The 25,356-nt window shown below is 36.6% G+C and overlaps 1 protein-coding gene and 1 pseudogene across 1 annotated transcript; one reads left to right on the top strand and one right to left on the bottom strand.

Annotated features, from left to right (window-relative positions):
• Positions 1–1,236: 1,236 nt before the first annotated feature.
• Positions 1,237–12,808, bottom strand: LOC132019585 (dol-P-Glc:Glc(2)Man(9)GlcNAc(2)-PP-Dol alpha-1,2-glucosyltransferase). Its single transcript, XM_059402887.1, has 3 exons — positions 12,460–12,808; positions 11,013–11,210; positions 1,237–9,264 (listed from the first exon to the last, which is right to left on the bottom strand). The coding sequence occupies exons 1-3, from the start codon at positions 12,640–12,642 to the stop codon at positions 8,209–8,211; spliced, it is 1,437 nt and encodes a 478-aa protein (XP_059258870.1). The 5' UTR covers positions 12,643–12,808; the 3' UTR covers positions 1,237–8,208.
• A 3,037-nt stretch (positions 12,809–15,845) lies between these two features.
• Positions 15,846–24,206, top strand: LOC132020312 (glyceraldehyde-3-phosphate dehydrogenase-like; annotated as a pseudogene).
• The last annotated feature ends 1,150 nt before the right edge of the window (positions 24,207–25,356 follow it).

The raw sequence follows: 25,356 nt of genomic DNA, 5'->3' as shown, positions 1-25,356 counted from the left end.
TGCATAGCAAGTGCTCCATTAATGTTGGTCACTATTGTCATCACCTACTGCTCAAGTGGGATAATTTTTACTGTGCAATCTGTCCATGCCTCTTTACTGTGTCTGGAATGTTTTTTGTTTTTTGGGTTTTTTTTTACAATGTCTTTACCCATCCCCCTCAAATAGTCTCAAATGTAATTTTTCCCATGAAATATTTTTGTCAGATATAATCTCTATCCCCAAGTCAACTCCCAAGCTTTATATTCCGCCTTAGTGATTATACATTGCATCAGTTAGCCCCCAATTAAAAGGTGAGCTACTCTTGTCTGGAATAGATTAGTCACTTTTGTGTTTTTGATACCATTCTTATATAAGGGACCTTGAAATAGCTGTTGGATTTAATTACAAATTTTATGATTTACTATATTAGTGGACCATATTAAAAGTCTGTAACTTACTGTCCCCATATATTTGTGGGAACTCTCCTTTTTAGTTCTTCACAGCAAAAGTAACACCCCAATTTCCTTATCCATAAACAGAGAGACTATGCATAATACATGACAACTATAATCAAGACGATAGTCCCTGGGCAGGTAACGGCAGTGGAACTTTTATCACATTAACTCTTCTGCAGACTGACAAACTTAAAAAGGAAAAAAACAAAAATAAAAACAACAACAACAAAACAACCACACCTATTTAAAAGCACTGAAGAGCAACCAAAAGCAGACAGGAACTGGATAGGATTTGATCATTGGAAGATCCCACTGGGTGAGATCCATGCTTATATGATTTTTTCTGAGCCCAGGAAGCTGCAACATCACTGTCTTGAGGTATGAAAGGATGGTGTTTTGGGTGGCTAAAAATTAAGAAGGGAAATCCTGGAAAGGAGGGGAACATGGAGGAGGAACCCCCAAACCAGTGTTTAAGTTGTTGGCTGAAATATAAGTGGGGGAAACTCCATGAAGCCCAGTAAAAAGTAAAAACCGGATGTCTAACAGAGCAGAACTACAAGTCCAAGGTGATTGTCCAGTAGTTTAACTGCCTTCCACTACTATGAAAATAAAAGGAGGATTATATACTTATCTAAGCTAATGACAGGCACTCATTACAGATGCTTACCAATATTATTCAATTATTTTAAGACTAATAAAATGAAGGATTGGTGGGTGGTAGGCAAAAAAAAAAAAAAAGCTAGTAGTACAGAGTCAATGAGCCATTAGCAACCAGTTTAGAGAATATGTTAGACGCAATAAATTATTATAAAACATGAATTTATTTACAAGCAAAATGAAACCATATTTGAACAAACTTTTTAAAAAAGAAAACAAGTATATCTTTTATTCTTATAAATAGATTTACTTAAAAATCAGTTTTAAATGACAAAAAACCACAATATAATTGTAGAAGTCAAATAAACATTTCCATTTTACGGCATGGTTATCTAACAAAATATAAAACTTAAAAGCATCTACAACATGTACTTATAGGTTTTTTTAAAAAAGATTAAGCTTTTCCAGTCAAAATTTTTAAAAAATTCCAAAGTATGTCATGTTTGACAATTTGCTTCCAAATGGGAGTCTCTTTGGAGAAACTAAGTAATAATTTTCAAACAACTATGCTCCTCCATTTGGTAGCTGGAATCATCTAATTAAAACAAAGGTCTTTATTTCAATGTAAATATGACTAAGACTCCAGTCCTGAGGGTTTTGTTTTTTCCCCTCCCTTAAATTCTTAAGTACATACACATTTCACTCTGAGATACTATCACCAAAACAGAACTGGAGGATAACATGGCAGATGGAAGATCTGCCTCTGGAATACTCAAAATTAGTGTGGGCCTCATTGTCCTGACTTATAAAAATAGGGAGTATAACCACATTCCTCATGCTTTTCTTTCTAAAACGCTATTATTGGAAGGTAGACTTGATGCCCTTCACCCTTTTCTCCATCAACTGATAAGTTAATATGGATTCTGGAGTCAGCCTGCTTTAGATGTAAACCCCAGCTCAGCCAGTTATTTTGTGATCTTGGGCAAAATATTTAATCTTCCTATATGCAGTTTCTTCCTGTGCAGAGTGAAAATATTAAAAATGGTTTGTTATGATTCATAAATATGGGTAAAGCACTTAAAATAGTGGCTAATTTAATGATAAAGGAGTTTCCAAGTTTTTACCATCATCATTCACTGACTGTGGGGAAAAGATCTCATCTACACCATATGAAATAAAGAAAGCCATATGAGAAGATATATTAGGTTATATCACCTAAAAGGATTACACAACACAAAAATGATTGTTTTTTTACATTTACCTTAGCTTCATATAATTTAGAAAATATTGTGGATAACATTATAATAAATAGACATGGATGACTATAAATTACTTTGTAGTTCAAAACTAAAACTATAAAAAAAGTTAACACAGATTAAGAAAGTTTTAGTACCAGAACACTCAGAAATATAGTATAATATCACCACCTAGTGGATACTGCATTTAAAAACATTTTATAGATAGTGCTTGCCCTATTTATCTTGAGGAAAATCCTTTTCAAATAGAAGCACATTCTCTTCACTAATGTAAAGGGGATTTTAAAAAATAGAAAACAAATTTAAACTACATTAGCAGTACGCTTAAACACTACAGCTAAAAATACGTCCTACTAAGTTGTATATCTCAAATTTATTTCTAAACAAGTAGAGTTAAAAGTACAGTTTTTGTTCAGAAATTTAAAATATATTAAATACAGCATGCAATCCACCAGAAATACTTCACCATGACTTATTCATTAATGCAAAAAATATTAGTTGTAACAAACTTAATGAATTTCAAATCACTGGGTTGTGAGACACCTTAAAAAAACATTTTAACTCTACTTACTATCTGAATCTCTTCTGAAGCATTCCTGATAAACAGAAATCTTGTCAATGAGTGGAGAAACTTACTTTTTTCTGGATCTATTCCCAGAGAGAGACTAAAAAATTACAGAATGTACTTTTTTTTTTTTTTTAATTTAATCAGCTGAAATCTGTTGGCCCTTGATATAAACTTCAGGGAATAAAGAACAGTCCAATCCTTCTTCCAAATACTTACTCAATTATAAGAGCTTATAAAATTGTAGGATCTATATTTCTCCAAGCTAAACATCCTAAATATAGTTTTAAAAGTCCTTTCTCATATAACTATCTGTTCATGCTCCTTTAAACAGCTGCTAGCATTTAAAAAAATGACTAGGTACAAAAAACAATACGTCATGAATTTTCTGGCTAATGCAGAGTCAAGACAGATTATCACCTCTCTCTCCATATTTTACTTCTCCTAATGAAAAATTTTCCGAGGCAGATTCTCAGTTAAAAGGCTTGGTGGCAGTGGGAGGCGGGGGGAGCACCTGGGTGGCTCAGTCATGAATCGGCTGCCTTCAGCTCAGGTCATGATCCCAGGGTCCTGGGATTGAGCCCAGCATCTGGGCTCCCTGCTTGGAGGGAGGCTTGCTTCTCCCTCTCCCATTCCCCATGCTTGTGTTCCCTCTCTTGCTGAGTCTCTCAGCAAATAAACAAATCAAATAAACAAAATCTTAAAAACAAAAAAACAAAAAAAACAAAAAAAACCCCCTCACAGGCTTGGGAGTCAAGCCAATCTATGTTCAGTGACAGCGCTGACTTTGGGGACTTGCCTGATCTGCCTTAACTTTAGTTTCTCCAGCAGTGAAAGACAAATGAGTATCTGCTTCATATAAATATAAGTTGGATCAAATGAGACAATGTTTACAAAATAGCTAGTACAATGCCTAGAACACTGTAGGTACTCAATAAATGACAGCAATTATTAGTTACCATTAGTTTTCTTCCCTCTCTTCCTAATTTTTTATGACCCCTCAACCCCAATGGTTCAACTGAACTGAATCATGGTAAAGTTCCAGTCTGTGTGAAAAAATATCAATACAAAGCTTAATATTTATCTCCTCAGAAAAATACCATATCTCTTTTTGTCTGATGGTGAAGCACTGGGCTCAAATTTAATTAACATTGAATTCATCAAATGCCCAATTTTTAACAAGAAAATATGATATTATTGGATTTCTTTACTGTGGCAACACTTCTTACCCTAGAAATAATTTCCAAATGTTAAAGAATTTAGTGTTAGATTCATGGGTAAGTGTTAAAAAATATATCATCTATCCATTTTTATTATCATTTTCTCAGCTATATTGTTTTATATTGGAAATGTTTGTCATATTGTCCACATTTAAATACATCAAAAAATACCCTAAATAAAAAGTGACAGTTATCCCTAATATACTAAAATGCAGCCTAACTAAAATAACACAAATTATTCATAAATGGTTGAAATCTCTTTTCCCTTAAGAGTTTAATAAGCATCAAAGTTTTACTGCTATTATATTTTAATGGTTGAAAGTTACTTTCTTATTTTAAATAAACAGCAACAATTTTAAAATCACATCCTATTATAATAACATTATAACATATTTACAAGTAAATACATGTGTAAGTTTTAAACACTACAGTAAATAAAAAAAAGTTAAAACTACGTCAGAAAATTTAGGCAGAAAAAAGTTTAGGATGGCTTTCATTAAGAAGCATGTGATGTATTTCCTAAAATTAGCTTATGGTTATATAGTATGATTTTTCTAAGACATTCACTTCATCCTATACTAAAAACTTCATTCAGTATACATTTATTTGACATTTACTATATATTTATGAACTTTATGGATATATGGCAGGGGCTGAATTATTTCTGAAATACGACTAGACATATGTCAGGCTAGAATAACCAGAGTCATGACAAATACTGTTCTCATTTGAAATGAGGACAAAAGACTAAATCACTTAGTTTATTAAATCTAAAGCCACAAATACAGAAATCCTAACTTTCATGTTAAATGCTTTTTCTACAAGCCCATGGTTTCTAAGTCATATTTAAATTTCCATTCAAAAAAGCTTTTTCATGATACTTTTTTCTTGTTTCACTTAAAAAAATTCTAATTGCCTCAAAGATAATAAATGCTCTCAACCTAATCAACATGAATTCATTTTTCCTATCAGTATTTTACTTAAATACTAAAATAACTAAAATAACTGTCCACTAATAATGAGGCTCTCTTTTCTTTTCCTCTCCTGTCTTCAGCAATTATCAAGAAAAAAATAAAAATGTCAAGCATAGTGGCCGTTAAATTCAAACTAGAAATATACTACATTTAGATATTTATCTATTAGAAATAAACTATATTAAAGCTACTTAAATTAATGTACTTCATGACAGACTAAGCATGTTCCAGAAATAACTTTAAGAGGAGGAGGAAGAGGTCAGACAGCTAACACAATTTATCTTACCAAAATGACATTCTATGTTTAGTAAGCTCAGGAACATTGTATTTCCAAATAATTTTAAAACATAAGATACATTAAAAAGATCCCTAGGTATCCACTAAAAGAAAACATAAATATGTGAGGAAACACACAGCACACTGCAAGCTTACTGACACCATAGAACAGAAATACTTTTTATCTATGGAATTTCATGTAAGATAGAAAAAGTTCAAAAAGATTTATTACAAGGCTTAAAAATGTATGGACTAAATCTTTCTATGACATTCTTTAAAATAATCCTACTTAAAGATTTCAGTAATAATTGCAAAGCTCCACAGCCTGTCCAACATATCAGTACTTTTCTTAAAATAATCATCTTTTAATCAAGAAATTCAATTACATTTAACTTCTTAAAAATTCATGTCAAAAATATGTACTCAATAATTCTTGAAAAATATTCAAAACACAAATGCAACTTAGGATGTTTCTAAAAGCTACACTCCACAGCACCTTTTAATTCACAGTATTCTTTTTTAAAATGTTAAGTACTGTATTTTATATACTTTATAGAAAACAAGGAAGGTTAACCTGTTTCTCTCTGAGTGTGGATTTCCTCCAATCTCTTAAAATAGCAGGAATTTAACACTTACAAATAAACTGGAACAGTGATTCCCCTAATCTATGGAGTGGAATGGTCTTCTCATGTTTGTTAGAATGCAACTCAGAAATATTCTTAATCACAAAAGCCTTGCATTAATAATAACAGATAAGGAAGTTATTTATTTTGATATCCTGGAACTCAGATCATTATAATATAATAATTTCTTTGTGTTTTCTTACCTAATTACCAAAAAATAAAATGAGTAAAGACATCTGTCAACAATCACTGTTACAACCAGAGTCAATCTACTTTCTAAGTACTGAACAGAATACAAGATTGCCCTGTACTTATTACTTAAGACTGTACCTGTAATTTTCACCTGTACAATTTTATATTTGCAAATGCAGAATACTTTCCACATCTACCCACTGTTTAAAACCCAAAGCACAATCCAACATTAAAGACAAAGTAATTTTTTCACAGTTATTTTTAAGTTTACAAATGTAAAGTGAAATTAAAAAATAAATTGTATTCACAGTTCTGTTTTCATGTCAACGTTAACATGTCCGAATAATACTTTTCTGTAACGGAATGACAACACAATGAATGTACAAGAAATAGCAGACACAGAATCCAAAGACTCACACAAAAAATCCTATCTAAGAGGTAGCTCCCTAACCTACAAAATAAGATTAGATCAAATGATTTCTAAAGTTCCTTTCAATTCTATTTTGGATAATGGAATCAAATACCAATTACCTTTTCTTTTGTAATTACGTTATCTCAGAATTACCTTTCAGTAAAGACATAATTTAAAATATCTCAGCAAAGGAATTATTTCCTACTAATTTTATTTATCCTAAAATATACTTTGGTAACTTCAGTGGGTGAAAAGTATCCCACAAAAAAGATGTTTACTTGGAACCTGTAAATGTGCCCTTGTTTGGTAAAAGGGTCTTTGTAGACTTAATTAAAGATCTCAACATGAGACCATCCTGGATTAGGGTAAACCCTAACCAATGACATTATCTTTATAAGAGAAAGACCATGTGAAGACAGAGGCAGAGATTGGAGTGCTGCATCTGTAAACCAAGGAACAGCAAGAACTGCATGCTAGATTCTCCCTCAGAGCCTCCAGAAGTAACCAGCCCTGCCAACACCTTAATTTTAGACTTCCAGCCTCGAGAGCTATGACAGATACTTTTAAGCTACCAAGTTTGTTGTTATTTGTTACGGCAGCCATAAGAAACTATACAGTAATGTATTTTAGAATGAAAATCCCTTTTAAAAGGTATTATCATCAACACATTTTACCTTCGTCCATCATACATTTCATACTAAGAATTAGCGAAAGGGAGGCATGGTTGTCTCAGTCAATAGTGTGCCACTCTTGATCTTGGGGTCATGAGTTCAAGCCCCACATTGGGTGTAGAGATTACTTAAATAAATACTTAAAAAAATAATTAGTGGGGTGCTTGGGATGCTCAGTGGGGTAAGCACCCAATTCTTGATTTCAGTTCAGGTCTCAGGGCTGTGAGACTGAGCCCCACATCGAGCTCTGCACTGGGCATGGAGTCTGCTTAAGATTCTCTCTCCTTCTCTTTCTGCCTTCCCTTCCCTGCATCCCTCCTCCAGCCACTCACATGTGCATGCACTCTCTCTCTCTAAAAAAAAATAAATAAATAAAACAAAAGTAAAGAGTTAGTGAAAGGGGTTGATCATTTCTAGACTTTTAACAAAAATCAACAACTTAATTACAAGATAAACTAGATGAGCTTCTAATTTATAACATTATCTTTGTGAGTCTATTTTGCCTTATGATTAAAATTATATTTACTGAAATGTTAAGTAACCTTTCAATCAAGAATATTACCTGATCATTTGCAAATTTTTTCAAATACTTTGCCTGCTATTGCTTTCTGAAGAGAATTAATAAATAAGTTTCAGTACTATAAAGCTCAGTTTTCTTAAACTAATACTTACAAATTTTTTTCAAACTTTTTGAGTGGCCAGCAGTACCAAAGGGATATCATGAAGTAACTGTAAACAATTTCATTTTGCATTATTTAGGCTTATGGAGCAAGTCTTAAACTCTTCTCAGTTCTTTACCACTTCCTTGGATTTATTATATATGTTTAAAACACATATATCTGATGTTTAAAACACAAAAAATCTGATGTGATCTGTGGACCACTATTGTCCCCAAAAGAAAGTTCATTATTTTTACCTGTTCAGTTGTTCATTGTGGAGATAGTCTAAATAAGTCTATTTTTAGAATTCAATATATATATCTCCGATGTTACCACATAAACCTCTGAATGTCCTGACTATTTGGCCACTGGAAAGTCTTGTTCAGGAAGACGTAAAAAGTTAGGAAATTAACAACTGCATAGCAACCCAGTTCACAAACAAGCCTAGATATAGGTGGCAGAGGTATGTTAAGCCTATAAATAATATAAGGTAAAATGAAGTAACGAAATTCTAGCAGTTTCTGAGGTACTGTAACAGTAAACAAGCATATGAAAAACATTAAATTCCAGAAAATTGACTTTGATTTCAATGAGTCAGCTATACTCCAACCAGCAAATATATATATTGGAACTAACAAGTATTTCACAATCTCGTATCTTTGAAAAACTCTTTTCCACACATAGAATGTATAATGTCTATTATCTGCAAGCAAGTATTTATGAGCATAAGTGAATTTCCAAACTAAAAATAGAGAGACTAAAGTAATCACAAAAAACTGAATTCTACGTTTCCAAACTAAGCTAAGAAAAGCCCTAATTTTGCTAGGAGACAATAGGTGAGGAAACGAAAAAAAGAGAGTAAAAGAGAAAAAGTAAAAGAGTTGAGGAAAATGTAGACAGGCTTCATGACTACTTCGATCACCAATAACGATCCCACCATTAACAACTACAAAAACACAAAACAGAAACATTAGAAGGATGTAGGGCCAAGTCAAAAGGAAAAGCATACTCAAGTTCTTAAAGGACATGGAATAAGCCAAAAGAAACTGAAAAATTTTCCTGAATTCTGAAAATGGTCCTTTAATAGGGGGAAGCCTCTCCTCCTTTTTCTTTTGTAGCTCAGTTTTCCAAGCTTCAGTTAATTTTTGTGCAATGATGTTTCCCGCGCAGAAGACAGCCCAGATGATATTAGTTTGACGAAACATGAAGCCACAAAATCCAAGCAAAGCTGAAGTTTTATGATTTCCATAAAGACACATCAAATAAGCAAAAAGAGTAAAAAACATGGATCCTGCTTCTGTATAATAAAGAAAGTTAAAAAAATAGAGTGTGGGAAATACTGCTAATGTTAATGTTGACAAGATTCTCTGGACACTTGAGGCAGCCTAAGGGGAAGAGAAAACACATGTAAAATTATTTTCACAATAAATATGCCATTTCTGCTAAGCTAACACAGAGATTAATTTTTTAAAAATCTATCTGAATCTTGAGTAAAATTATTTAATGTTAATCTTATTTCTAGTTTTGCAAAAACAAATATATATTTGTATATATTTGTATATATATATATACACAAATATACATTTGTAAGGATGCTTTCTGGTAACTTTTAGTTATAGCAATAGGTTTGGAAGCCATGAAGACAATACACGTGTATGGCAAAGCTTCTATGTCCTGAAATACTTTGAGTCATTCAGCAAATAGTTAAGGAGTTACTGTATGGAAGACACTGAACTAAATAAATACTATAAGGAACATGCTGATGAATGGGACATGGGGCAATGGTTTCACTTCCCTGAACTTTAATTCGTAGTGCTTCCAGTGAGCATTCGCTTAGCCATCATCATCAATTTCTTTTAAAGATACCCCCTTCTAAACTCTACAGTAGCGAGAATGTAAATACACATTATCATTTATACTACTATACCCAACAATCTTATTGTTTCATGATGAACTTTCAGGGCTTTTCCTGAAAATAGTGGGCCCAGTCGAAAGCTAAACACTTTTAAACTTTTTAATTAAAAAAAAATTTTGGTGTTTTTCACAGACTATTTCCCATTTTGAAAGCATTCTTATCTCCCGAAATTTTATTCTCCACTTAATTTAAATCACCAATCAGACCATGCCATTTTCTGGGTTAAAAATAAAGGCTGTTCACCACTTACTAGATAACATTCATATCCTTTCTGTGACATATAAAGACGTTCATGACTTCACCCCTATTTACTTGTCCAGCCTCACGTCCTTACATGTTATAATCTAGTTATTCCAAAAAGCAATCCTCTCTGCATCTTGTTGCTCAACTCCTCTCTACCTTTGCTTGTGCTTTTTCTACTGTCAGATTTCATTCCCCATCCTACAGTCCTGTCTGTTCACCAAGATTCAGCTCAGGTAGCATCTTTTCTGTGAAGTCTTACCCAATGCCACCCATACATCTTCCTGCCAGTCAGCCTGCAAAGTAAGTGCTCCTTTACTCCTCTACTCCTTCTGTGTCCTCATAGCATCTTTTACCTATCTCCCTCTCCCAATTTATACTATTGGTATCATTTAAGCTAAAAATAATTATTATAATTATTGAGTCCTTACTATTCTATCAGGCATTGTTCTAAACACCTTCCACTTATTAAGCTCCTGTAGACCTTACAATCCTGTGATGCGGATTCTATATTATTCCCATTTAACAGATGAAGACAAGGCATCACTAGGGGTAACCTGCTGAAAGTAACACAACTTGTAAATGGACAGAATTCAAAGTCAGGTAATCCACCTCAAAATTTCTGAGGTAAATGTAGGTATTCCTGTTTTTCCTAGTGAAGATACAAGTTTGGTAAAAACAACAACAAAACCTTATTTATTTCTGTGGTCTTAGTGCCTAGCACACATAACAAGCACAATAAACATTTACTGAACTCATCTGATTCACATTTATTTCAGGTCTTATAAATAAATAAGTTATTCAAATATTTAAATACAGATTTCTTCCAAAACAGGGGTAGAGGGATTGCTTTTTAGCTTAACAAAATATTAACACAATGAGCAGAAGATACTTTTCATCAAATCTCATAAAACCAATTTATCAAAATGGTGCACCTGACTACACCTAAACTTGTAATAAATTATTTTGGAAACATACCTTGTGTCTGGGTTGGACCTTGCGGAAAAGCAAATACAGCAAATAGAAGTTGCCGACACTGAACAGAAGATTAACAAATCTGAGCATTCCAATGGAGCAGACGACATGTTCTGACCATCCAAAGATCCAGCTGGCAGGTTTGACCACTCCAACTGACAGCAGGTATAAGCCAGGTAACGTAGTAATCATGGGATCCCACTTAAAAAAGGAAAGCCAACAATGAAGCAAGAGCAAGATGAAACACTGACAGGACCAACACAAGGAGGTCAAGCTCAAAACCGTCTCTACCGACAATCAGACATTGTGAGAAGTTGTTCTGTGACCCAGTGGTTAGATAAGACCTCAGCAGGTCAAGTGTCTCCTCTAAAGAAAAGCTGCGCTTACATTTTGCCTCCGTACCTGTTTTGTGCGGAGGTATCTGTCATCAGTAAGCAGCAATAACTTAAAATCAGTTTCCATGTCCAAGACCTACCCTGCAGACACCCTGAAGAGTGTTCTGGTGACTTCCAAGTGTTCCAGTTTTGAAGTGAGGAAACATTGGCTGGAACTCTTAAGGTTTTGGGAGAAAAAGAAGCATCCAAAGAGATCACACCACACGCTCTATAATGATAGCTAACATGTACTGAGCCAAGAATTGGGCCAAATCCTCTGTATTTAATCCTGCAAAATGCCCTACAGTAGATCCTGCAAGAACTTTCTCAGATGAGTAACCTGAAACTTAAAAAATGTCCAAGGTCAGGTAACTAGTAAATTACAGCACAAAGATCTAAAATCAGGTCTTTAACCACAGACTTTATATTTTTAGCCATTATTCTATATTGCTTTCCCAGAAAAGGAAGGATAATACATCTACTTTATTTCTTTTCAAATTTACGAGGCCAAGCATGTATTCCAACATGATGCCGCTTCGCTGGGTGCCACTTTACCCAGTTAACAGAAGGTTCTAGAAACACCCAGGATGGAATGAACGGAACTTGATCCTTCTTGGTGGCTGAAGGTCCCGCCCCCGCCCCCCCCCCCCAGTATCCCATAGTACCCACTCCCTATGGTACCACAGAGCGAAGCCCTCAAGTGAACTACCGTGACGTTTTCTGTCATTTCCAAGGGGCAGCCCATTGCCTCTGATCTGGAGATTGGGAGAGCTGCTAAGAGGGAAACGTGTGTCGCGTCTGGGTTGTACCCTGCGGTAAAGCAGACACATCAGTTCATCCCCCAAAACACCACTTCCTGGGACACAGATCTTCTTCTGCTGATTGATTAAACAGATTCTTCACAGACCTCAGGGCCAGGAACAAGAGATTATTACCCAGTTCCTTTCATATTCCGAAGCTGGAAGGGTAGATGGAGGTACCAAAGGGATAAGGGTGGAAGAAAGTAGTGGGGGTGGGGGTGGGGGTGGGCCCTCTCCGGCCTCTCCGAGGGTGGGGGGACAGGCTGGGGACCCCACCTGCGAGAGGGAGAAATGGCCCTCACAGTAGCGCTGCGCCTGCGGTAGGTGGAAGATCTCGTCCATGTAGGGCTCTCGCAGCGCCCGGCTGAAGGCGGAGAAGAGGAGACAGGACACTAAAAAGGTGCAGCTCAGGGCAGCCGAAAAGTAGTAACCCTCGAGCTGCGCCATTCCTGCCCCCATAGCCACGGCCCAAGAACCGAGTCCTGGAAAATCTGTTCCGGGTTCCCGAGCGTGGGAACTCGAGCTGGGAAACTCGGGCTCGAAATGGGCGCGCAAGGCGGGACTGGCCGGACAGGACTGAGCACAGCCGGAAAGCAAAGGATGCTGGGAGAGCGCGGACCCTGAGCTTCCGGAGAGATCCGGTCACTGTTTCCGGAGTGACGAGTTTGGGTAACGGACCGGGCCGTTGGCCTGTCAATCACGCTGCGCAGGGCTCCCTGGAGTGGTCAGAGTCACCAGAAGGGGCGGATCTCGGAGTGCACGGGCCCCGCAGATTCGCGGCTTGACGCTTTGAAACGAAAGCTGCCGCGATTTAGCCCCTAAATTGCATTTGGCTTTTTTCTTGCTCATTCCCATCCCTTACCAGGAGATGGCGTCGCTCCCCTACGTTTGCAATCCCCAACCCCATTTTTCTATCATGTGATCTGAATTGAAACCTGTGATTTCATCACCTGTGGAGGGTGGGAGGGGAGGGTTGATTATGGAAGCTAAAATTAAGGCTTTCAGATTAAAACTTCGAGGTCCCAGAGACCCTTCGCTGTGGAATGAACTTAATCAATTAGAGGATTTGGGGGGGGGGGGGGTTAAAAAAGTACTCTTTCAGAATGTGGGTTCTCTCGAAGGGGATTTAGTTAAATCGGCCAATCATAGTGTACGCTGATAACCAGATTGCAGTCCTCTATTAGGAGTTGGGGAAAGCAATTATTTTAGGATTTGGAGGTGTTTTAGATAAGCCTTTCCTGTGCTCGCAAGTTTGATTGTTCCTGTTAATATCTCTAGTGCAGTATTTTATTTTTATTACTAAATAACAAGCGTTGGCAGTTTGTATGTGAGGCAGCTTATATGTGAGGTTCCACTGTTAGGAGTTAGTTGGATAGGTAGTCAAGGCCATGATTCCCAACAAGAAAATACGGAGTCAGGACAGCTAAAATAAAACAGCACTGACATCCTGTTTTGCAGTTTGGACAAGACTGCACGAACATTTTGCTTTGCAGCCTTTGCAGAAATGACTTCTGCAAAACATGCTAAAATAAGACAATTAGGGCGCCTGGGTGGCTGGGTGGGTTAAGCCTCTGCCTTTGCCTCAGGTCATGATCTCAGGGCCCTGGGATGGAGCCCCACATGGGGCTCTCGCCTGAGCAGGGAGCCTGCTTTCCCTTCTCTCTCTGCCTACCTCTCCTCTCTACTTGTGATCTCTCTCTCTCTCTCTGTCAAATAAATAAATAAAATCTTAAAAAAAAAAAAAAAAAAAAAAGACAACCACAAAGCATTTGTCGATATCACAGGCAAGGAGCAGTTAAGACATATAAGCCTCCTGATGTCAGAAAATAAAAAAAGAAAGGAAAAGAAAGAGAAAAAAGACCATCAGCACAGAGACATTAACCTAATAGGTAGACAGATATGTGACCAAAGCTCTGATTGGCACAACCAGCACACACTGATTGCTTAAGATAGTTCAGCAAAAGAACTCATTAAAAACCCCTAAACATGGGACGCCTGGGTGGCTCAGTTGGTTAAGCAGCTGCCTTCGGCTCAGGTTATGATCCCAGCGTCCTTGGATCCAGTCCCACATCGGGCTCCTTGCTCCACGGGGAGTCTGCTTCTCCCTCTGACTCTGCCTTCCACTCTGTCTGCCTGTGCTCGCTCTCCCTCTGAAAAATAAATAAATAAAATCTTAAAAAAAAAAAAAAAAACCCTAAACATAGAAACCCTGAAGGCAACTCTCTCAGTACCCCCTTCCCCTCCTGGAGCTTTGTACTTTCCATCACTAAACTTTACATTGCTGCCCACCACTTTTCCACTGGCCTACCTCTTCATTCTTTGAAGAGGCATGACCAAGAACCTGGGCACTAAGGGGACAAAAATCCTGTAACACTGCAAATTAAATTAAAATTGGTGGGCTTAAATTGGTGAGCTGTTACAGGTTGTGTAGATTTCACATATTTCTTGTATTAGGATTTAGGGGCAGGAGGTGGGAGAGAGTTTTTGAAGCATGCTTAAAATAATTTATATCTTATAATTTTGCCTTGAGCATAGTTGCAAAGTTAGGCAAAGGGCACCTGGTTGGCTCAGTCAGTTAAGCTCTGCCTTCAGCTTAGGTAAAAATCCCAGGGTTCTGGGATCTAGTCCTGAGTTGGGCTCCTTGCTTACAGGGGAGTCTATTTGTACCTCTTCCTCTCCCTCTGCCCTTCCCCTATGATGGTGCAATCTTTCTCTCTCTCTCTCAAATAAATAATTAAAATATTTTTTTAAAAAGGCAAAAAATGGGCAATTTTCTGTTGGAGTTCTAAGGATAGATAGTGTGCACAAGAAATAAACATTTGTTGATTTCAGCCATTCAGATTTTGCATTTATTACTGTCATAAAACTTAGCCCATCCTGATCAATTCTGACATTCTTAATTTGATGAACTCACTTAGAACTGCATGTATGAACTCTGTGGAATGCTCATTCCCAAATAGTGAGTTTCCCTAAAGATTGTAATTCTAATAATTGAGAAATTTGTTTAAGGACTGTCTTACTTTGAAGTGATAGTCCAAATACCTTTCTTCTTTTTACTGAATGCTTTTCACTTGCTGCTGAATAGAAACACTGACCACTTGATAGTCATTATTATTCATGAGACGGCTTACTCAGTTCCAGGTGACGGTTCTAGCTATAGCAGGATACTGGACCTTGGGCCAAGATTATAGATGATGACATTCAAAAAGCAACTTGAGCTTTCTTTTTTATTATCTTATTTTATTTAAATTGAATTAATTAACATATAGTGTATCATTAGTTTCAGAGGTAGAGTTTAGTTCTTCATCAGTTGCTATAAACATCCCATGCTTTTTACACAATGTGCCCTCCTTAATGCCCATCACCCAGTTACCCCATCCCCCAACCCACTTGCTCTCCAGCAGCCCTCAGTTTGTTTCCTGTCATTAAGAGTCTCTTAGGGTTTGTCTCCCTCTCTGATTTTGTCTTATTTTATTTTTCCCTTCATTCCCCTACGATCCTTTGTTTCATTTCTTAAATTCTACACATAAGTGATGACACCGTATGTTAATTGTCTTTCTCTGACTTATTTCACTTGGCATAATACCCTCCAGTTCCATCCATGTTGTTGCAAATGGTTATTAGCCAGTACTGTAACTCTCTACTGAACATATCTCGACGGTATGAGGTAGGGTGACCAATCTTGGTGTGTTGAAGACTTTCCAGCTGTAGCGTTGCAAGTTCTAAGAAATCTTTCAGTTCCAGACAAGCAGAGATCGTTGGTCAGATGGAAAGTTATACTGTACAAACCAAAGCAAAACTTCCTACATATCCTGTATAATAGTGGTTCTGGAAGTGTGGATCACCCAGGAACCTGTAAGAAATGCAAGTTATTAAGCAATGCTGGAGACTTATTGAAAGAGAAACTGTGGGGGTCTAGCCAAGGAATCTGTGCCTTAAACTTTCTTTTAAAAACCAATTATTATTTTCTTAAATTCTCAGGTCAACCTGATGTATGTCTAAGTTTGACACTGTAGTCCTCTACATCACCTTTGCTCTTCTGGTCACTTGTGCTGCTTTGTCACCTCTTTAGGACCTTTTCTTTGTATTTTTTTCATCTTTTTTCCTCAAGGAGAGGAATTTAGCTTATCCAATTCTTCATCTCCAGGTTTTACCCTACTGAAAAACACGAAGTTGATCCTCAAACAACATAGAGATTTCTTCTTCCTCAGCAGATGGAGAAGAGAATTTAAATGGTTACAATTGAATATTTTTCTATTACATAAAGTCATGCTCAAATACAATATAACTTTTCTTTTCTAAAAATCTCTATGTAAAGAGGAACTGTTCTTTTTGGAACAATGAGTAGCTGAATAGTCCTGTAGCTATTGCTGCCAGTTAAATGAGAAACATTCCAGGGAAAAAAAATTTCACAAAGACTTTTGCCCTTAAACTATACAAACGTTAAAGAAACCATAAATTGATTATTAAATGGATTAAGCTATTATAGTGATGAAATCACAGTACCACTAAATCAACCAAAGTGAGAAAGTTTAAAGGAAGACAATAACAATTTAAAATTTTACATTTTTAATAAACACAGTCATAGGACCTTACTAATTTAACAATTTCAGAGTTTGGGCTGAGATTTATAATACAGATGTTATTACTGAGAATAAACGCATCCAAGTTAATGTGAAATATTGAAGAGGGTTTCTGGGGCACCAGGCTGGCTCTGTTGGTGGAGCATGTGACTCTTGATCTCAGAGTTGTATGTTCGAGCCCCACATTGGGTATGGAGATAGCTTAAAAATAAAAAAAAAAATTTTAAAGGTTTTATTTATTTGAGAGGAAGAGAAAAGAATGAAAGAGAGGGCATGGGGGGAAAGGTCAGAGGGAGAAGCAGACTCCCTGCTGAGCAGGAAGCCTGATGCTGGACTGGATGCTGGACTCTATCCTGGGATTCCAGGATCATGACTGGAGCAAAAGGCATCTACTTAACTACTGAACCACCCACACACCCCTAAAAATAAAATCTTAAAAAAATGAGAAAAATAAAGGGGATATCCTGGAGCATTTTTTTAAAAAGGAAATTTAAAAAAATTATAAAAGGGTTTCAGTTTGTGGGTTTCCCTTTTGGTTTTAGAGGCAGAGCTAGAAGACATGGGAGCACTCTTAACACTGATCATTTGGTGCCCTGCACCAATTGAAAGAAAGTTTGGCATACATTGAAAATATTGTTCTATAATTATTTGTATGGTATTAGTGTAGTGAAAACAGAAATAACCTGAATTTTCATTAATGAAATGTAAAGGCAGAAACCTTCACTTAAGCCTTATTTTCACTGCACAAAGGAGAGATGTAGGAAAGTTCCTGGTCCCTGGTCTGCCTTCTTTTCAGTTTCCTTTTAGTCTTGTTTTTTGTTTGTTTGTTTTGTTTTGTTTTGTTTTGTATTGCTTTTCCAAATGAGCCAACAAATCATATGAAAAGAATTACAATTATTTAATACAATAAAATGAAATAAGACATTGTTTATTCCTGTCTCAAAGCTCTAGTTTCTGTAACTGCCAGGTTTTGATGACCAATGACATATCTATGCAAAAATGGTTGAAATATATCCGTGTATTAAAGAAGTGGTTTTTCAAAAAACTTATTTCCACTAGAAGGTGCTGATAGCTTCAGTAGAATCAGAGCCATCTTCTACCTTTCCCAGACTGATTCCAGTAGCATTTTAGCTGTGTTTATCTAAAGGTCAGCACTTAAAATCTGCCTAACAGGACAGCCACCCAGTTTGGCTGTTTATAGTTTTTAAAGCTTGTTATTTTCCGTATTAACAGTTCATTAGCATTATTTGTTTATATTGAGGTTCATTTTACATATGTAATTTGAGAGACACCTTGTGGTAAGTACAAATTTAACTTTAAAAAAAAAAAGCCACAATTAAAAAGATTTTAAAAAACCTTTGTGGTCTGTCCAGGTGTATAATGGGACTTATTTTTAACTTGGTAACTTAAGAAATACAATGTAGTAAATATCTAAGCACAATGTTTCCATTTTACCACCATCATTTAATACACTCTTCAACTCTCAATCTGAAATTTGCCCTTTCTTTTCTTTTTGAGAATTCAGTGCTCTGTGAGTGAAAGATTATTTATCAAGCTAGCCTAAACAAAGGTGGCTTCTGGGTAAATGGCAAATTTTGTGTTTTCTCTCCCGAACGTGGGTACACTGTGGCTGTAGAGAGAGGCTGGTGACAGTTAAGTTTTTCCACCTCTGCAGTCTCTTGGTCAGATGTTTTATTATAACAAAAGCAAAACCTGACCAAATTCCTCAGGAAGTAGAAGTGTGCCAGCTCCAAAGAGAGGCAGGAGCAGCCATAAAATCTGTTTGTAGGCGCGAAGAGCTCTTTTTCTCTGCCGTTTGGTACATCTCCTGGCCAGCACTTCATGTTTGTCTTGTTCTGGAGCAGATGTGGTGATATTCTTACAGTACAGTTCTGCTCTTCGGCAGAATGTTGTTTTTGTTTTGTTTTGTTTTGTTTTTTGTTTTTTTTTTTTAATATTTTATTAATTTATTTGACTGAGAGAGAGAGATCACAAGTAGGCAGAGAGGCAGGTAGAGAACGAGGGGGAAGGAAGCTCCTTGCTGAGCAGAAAGCCTGACGCAGGACTCAATCCCAGGACCCTGAGATCATGACCTGAGCCAAAGGCAGAGGCTTAACCCACTGAGCCACCCAGGTGCCCCCAGAATGTTGTTTTTAAGTGGAGAGAAACTGAAGTGTTCCTTCTGGACCTCGAATGCCATGGGTCCTACTATCACTTAAATAGCAATGATGCTGTCAGTCGAAGAGTTCTTCTATAAAACTCACATTAATGGCTGCAACTTAAAATATGCAGATATAGGATCTTTTTAAAATAACCTGAAAAAATAAATATATTGGTTTTATTGAGATATAACTTATACACAATAAAATTCACCCTTTTATGGGAATAGTTCTATGCCTAATCCTTCATAGCCACCAATACACCTCCCAGAGAGTGTCTTTGTGTGCTAATTAGCCAAAATCAAATAGTTAAATCAATGATAATCAATATGTTAATTATTATTAACATATTAATATTTGGTGAAATATTTTGATTCAACTTAACCAATTCACATACATATTATTATTCTGATATAAATAGAATAGCTTTCCTAAAATATTATATGCTTTCCTTTATGTAGAAGGTATCATAAATGGTTATGCACTAACTGCTTGCACAAGTTTGTAATCAACTCACATTCAGTGCCACTGATCTAGGCAAGAAGCCCTGGAAATAACATTTCTGTGGAAGGATATTCTTTTTTCAACATGTTTTGTCATGATTTCACTATTAATGTCTTTTATCTGACACATCTACTGTAAGTTTAAGGCCAAGGTTGACAGACATTTTCTGTAAAGATCCAGATAGTAACTGTTTTCAGTGTTATGGCCATATGGTCTCTGCTGCAACTACTTAACTCTGCTGTTGTAGTGTGAAAACAGCCATAGACAGTACATAAACACAAAAGCATGGCTGAATTCCAATAAAAATTTATTTACATAAACAAGTAACAGGCAGGATTTGACTTCCTGATTATAGCTTGCCAAGGCCCCCAGTAAACCTAATAGTTTCCAACTTATTTATTAAGATTAAAATCTCAAAACCATTTTGTAATGGTGATATAAGCAATAAATAATCAAAGCAGCATTCAAAAGCCTATATGTCCTGTGAACGCCAACAGTATTATTTCAACTAAGACTAGCTACTATTTACAACCTGAGTTAACATAAACACATGCTCTTTCTTCCATCCCAGCCCCAGCTCTATAAATGTGCTACCTTGGGACAGTGAATCTTTTGGGAAATAGTTTAATAAGGCCACCAATAAGTCATCAATTCATTAAATCTTCAACTATACTTCTGCATTAGAGAAGAACTTATCTAGATCATCGAATTTCTGGGTATTTCTCATTGAGAAGGAGAGGGCTATTGCTTCTAAGAAAGAGATTTTGGGGACCCCTCCTGGCTTGTTGGTCTGTAGGAATACTTCCTTACTGAGAATTCCTTGTTGAAAGGCACTTTAACTAGGGTCAGGAAAATATTGAACACTTAGCAGCTGGTGCTGTCTGAATCATATATTTCAAAAGGGAAATAGCATGAAAAATGACCTTGCAAGTGAGGCAATTTCTGCAGTTCAGAAAGATGTGCATGAATTTTTTTTTTTTTAAATACCTGCTAACTGTTATACAGGAGAAGGTTATAGGGAAGAGCAGGTTTTCAATGATGATGACACTGGCTTATATTACAAGGATTTTAGCAAACACACTTATATGACTCAAATGGGATGGATTTTCTTTGACAAAAATACTATGGCCAGAGACTTGCAGGTCAGTATTTGCTAATTTAGTGTTTGTGATGACTTTGTAGAACATACCAGGAATGAGAATCAACTGTGTATCACTTTAAGCAGAAATATTCAAAGCCACTGCCATTTAGCTTCTTGTTTTATTCCCTCTGCCATGAGAACATCAGGACCAATATAGGGACTGTTTCTTAAGCCTGAGTTCTGAAATGGGAATGCACAAAAAGTAGAGTCATAGTAGCCAACCTCCAGCTATCTATGTGCAATGTGAATGAGAAATAAATGTTGCCTGAGGTTGTTAATGCTGTAAAGCTACCTAATATAATGCACTTATCATCTTGCCAAAATTATTTACCAGTGAAAAATGACTTATGTAAACACTTGATAACAAGTAACATGTTCTATGTCTTATACAGTGTCAAACACACAGTAGTCCTCCATAATGGGCGCTTTCATACGCATCGGCCACGAGATGGTGCTGTTGAGTCAACATTACCGGTTCAGGGCAAGAAGGGATTTGTTTCCCTAATTCCCCCTCCTGAGGACATATTGGGGAGAGAGATTCCAACGTGGCCCAGTTAGACAGCATATAACCCTGCAGAGAAGCCTCGTAAATAGGAGCCTAAGACATCAAATCAGTTCTTGCCACAGGCTTCTCTTTCTCAAATCTCTAATGCTTCTCTGGGATAAAGCCTTCAAGATGCCAAAAACCGTCATAGTGACCTTCAGGCAGGATTCGGGGAGAGATGGAACAGAAGTGATTGAGATCATAGGAAGATATTTAATATATAGCAGAATAATTGTATTACTGTTTTTCAAGTATTTAAAAAATACTTGAAATGAATGAATTATTGAATGAATGAATAAATGGATGAAATAAATTAAAGAATTAGGAGATGTCATAGGATATAATATCACCCACATTTGTTTGGGAAGGATAAAAGTAGGTACAGTGACTGGGGTTCTTTGTTCCTCCCCATAATGCAGGCATCCATACCTTCTTGTGCAGGACACATTCCTAAGACCTGATGGGGAAGACTGGTACTAACTGATTTGACTACATCAGCCTCTTGGTCATTAGAGCTGCTTTTGACCCTGGCAGAGTGGATATTGCCTCTATTAGTGACCCCTTAAACTGATTGCAACTTCATGGTCCAGTATGATTCCACCCATGGCAAGTTCAATGGCTCGGTGCAGGCTGATGCATGGAAGCTTGTCATTAACAGAAAGCTCATCTCCATCTTCCAGGAGCAATATCCTGCCAACATCAAATGGGGTGATCCTGGTGGTGAATATGCTGTTGAGTCCACTGGTGTCTTTACCAACTTGGAGAAGACAGGTCTCCCTTATGGAAGAAAAATGGTCATCATTTCTGCCCCTTCCGCTGATACCCCACATTTGGAATGGGCATGAACCATGAGAAATATGACAACTATCTCAAGATTGTCAGAAATTTCCTCTGCACTACCAAGTGCTTGGCCTTTTTGGCCAAAGTCATCCATGACAACTTTGACATGGCATAAGGATTCAACCACAATCCATGCCATCACTGGGTGGCCCCTAATGGTCCCTCTGAGAAGCTGTGGCTTCATGGCCAGGAAACTGCTCAAAACATCCCTGTTTCTACTGGCACTGTGAAGATTGTAGGCACAGTCATCCCTGAGCTAAATAGAAGCTCACCGACATTGCTTTCTATGTCCCCATCCCCAAAATGTCAGTTGTGGATTTGCTCTGCAGTCTGGAGAATGCTGCCAAATATGATGACATCAAGAATGCAATGAAGCAAACATTGTAAGTTTACCTGAAGGACATCCAGGGCTACATTGAGAACTAGATTATCTCCTGCAACTTTTACAGTGACACCCTCTCTTCTACCTTTGATGTAGGGACTGATATTGCTGTCAATGACCACTTTGTAAAACTTATTTCCTGATATGACAATAAATTTGGCTACAGCAACAGGGTGGTGGACCTTATGGTCCACATGTCTTCCGAAAGCCCCAGGACCACCAGCCCCAGCAAGAACAAGAAAGGAAGAGACAAGCCCTCAGCTGCTGAGGAGTTCTTGCTCTTATTCATCCCCCAACACACTGAGTCTTCTGATGCCTGCACAGTCTCCACCCCAGACCCAAGAAGCCCTACCTTGTCCTGTACCATCAGTAAAGTACATTGCACCCAGTCATAAACAAACAAACAAACAAGGTCTTTGGGGATTACTTGAGGACATGGGAATAGATTGGGTCCTGGAATCATCATACAGCCATTTGTCCAACTCTGTGCAATACCATTTGCTCAAGGATCTGGTACTAATTTAGCCTAGAAAAGAGTTTGGTGAAGCTTGAGTGAGTGATGAGTCTTGTGCTTTATGTGCTTCCAGTAAATATTTAATAAATATCTGTTGATCATAATGTCATTTTAAATAACATTTCATGAAAAATGCATCCTGACTCATTAAAATAAGGAAATAACTAGAACCCAGGCATACCTCATCATGATTATATTTCTTTGATGAACAAATGAGTGGTTAAAAAATTCCATGTTACTAAATCAAGGCCACAGCAACACAATTTTACTTTCTTCATTTATTTTGAAGAATTCATTTTAGCTTTAAATATTTATGACAGTTTTAAGCATGCTCCCAAATGTATTGCCTTGCTTGGAAAGTATAATTAAATCTCTGCTTTGGAAGATATTGATATTATTAATGTGTCAGGATAAATCTGAAAGCATGGTGTGAAAATGAGAACACTAATAGCTTAGTCCAAGTCACTACCTTTCTGTTTGAGAAACTTTATTTTTTTTTTAAAGATTTTATTTATTTATTTGAGAGAGAGAAAGAGAGAGAGCATGAGCAGGGGGAGGGGCAGAGGGAGAAGCAGACTCCTTGTTGAGCAATGTGCCCAGTGTGGGGCCCAGAATCACAGGAGCATGATCTGAGCCAAAGGTCAATGCTTAACCTACTGAGCCACCCAGGTACCCCTCTTTGAGCAACTTTAAGGATTACATGTACATGATGAATCACTTTTATCCAGAAGAGTAAAAGTTGATGTAAAATCCACCTCCTTAGGACTACTACCATTTTTTCCTTTCTTGGCATTGCAGGGAGGTGATATGTCATATGACATTTTGTAAAAATAGTAAAATGTAGCACAACATCTTTTATTTGAGTCTTACAAGGTTTTCCTACAATACCGTAGTTGTTCCAATCCCAGAAGACTCTGTCAGCTTTGACTCTGCCAAACTGGACCAGTTACTGTTACTCCAAGGAGAACTTATAACTGTATGTTGGTCTTTTTTATGTTTCTTAAGTTTTACACTGACATGCTAATTTAAAAATTTTAGAATTTAATAAGCAGTATTTGCTTAATAAATCAATGAAGTACTACGAGTATAAAACAGAATTTGAGCTTTAACCATTTATTTATTAAAGTTCATTTGTAGAATTTGGTTAAGGGGGGAAAAAAAGCTTCATGTGAATCTGAGAGACTTTGATACATAGTCATTCAATAAAGCAGGTGATTAATAAATTAACTATAGCAGATAAAAATATTTGTCTGACAAATTTCTGAGAAAACCAATGCACCTGTAAAAATACTCATAAATCAGATTCATTTATTCCTAGGATTAGAGAAACCTTCCCGAAGATGCTCAGGCTTATAATAAGGAACAATAAAATTTAATCAGATATCAAAAGGGAGAGGAAGAGCTATTGGGAGAGAGCAACATGTGAAAAGGTAAAGATATATCGAAACATGAAAGTTTTGAAGAAGTTCATTCAAATTTTCCTTTCAGGAGGAAACTATAGAGAAATACACACACTTTAAACAAAGACTATTTGAACCCCATCATGTGTGTTAATATTTCACTTCCTGAGAGGATCTCGACATTATTCCAAGCTGAAGGATAAATGACAGGATAACAGCTCTTTAAGAGTTATTGGTCCTCAAAAGTATTTGGTTTGTTTTTTGTTTTTGTTTTTGTTTTGTTTTGTTTTAGAGAGAAAGAGAAAGTGCAAGCAGGGAAGGGCAAAGGAAGCGAAACAGAGAAACTTTAGCTCAACATGGGGCTGTAGTTCTTAACCCTGAGATCATGACCTGAGCCAAAATCAAGAGCCAGACACTTAACCAACTGAATCACCCAGGCGCCCCAAAAGTATTTGTATTTTCCATGCTTTATTGTCCACAGACATGCTCACTTTACTGATCTTTGAAGATAAATCAGATCAAACTTGGGCCAAAATTCATGTGGTTAAGAGAAGTATAGCTATTTCTTATATACTTTTTTATAAGAACTTGCACTCTAAGGAAAATGGAATCTTTTAAAAGATGAGGACTGAGATTACCTCTAAGTCAACATTTTATCTGTTTTTGAAAGTAAATCTGTGCTAATGGAAAACATCATTTTCCAGCATGAATTAAATTATTGTGCTCTATATTTCCTGCTGGAGAGAGTAGGTTCCTGGCAATATGAAGTTACATTTGCATTTTGATAACATACAGTTTTAGACTGTTCCCTTCAAATTCAGAGAAACACAAATATATTATACCAGAGTATTCTTGAGAGAAATATAAGTAGTCCATTATATTTCACCAAACACATTTATGGAACTTCTGATAAAACCTGCAATATTTATAAATCAAGCAGCCAAGTAACAAAATATCTTACTTTACATAAAGTAGGATGCATGCATCTGTTTCATCATTGATAAGTTTATCTCACTTTTCCAGAAGGACATCAATAATCTAGAAGAGTTGTTTCTATTACAGGAAGATTCTTAAATGTCAACATGTGAATGTTGTATACACTAGGA

The sequence above is a fragment of the Mustela nigripes genome, chromosome 6 (genome assembly GCF_022355385.1).
Source record: "Mustela nigripes isolate SB6536 chromosome 6, MUSNIG.SB6536, whole genome shotgun sequence".
Classification (NCBI taxonomy): domain Eukaryota; kingdom Metazoa; phylum Chordata; class Mammalia; order Carnivora; family Mustelidae; genus Mustela; species Mustela nigripes.
Note: the sequence above shows the minus strand (reverse complement) of the source record. Positions and strands in the feature narration are given on the sequence as shown.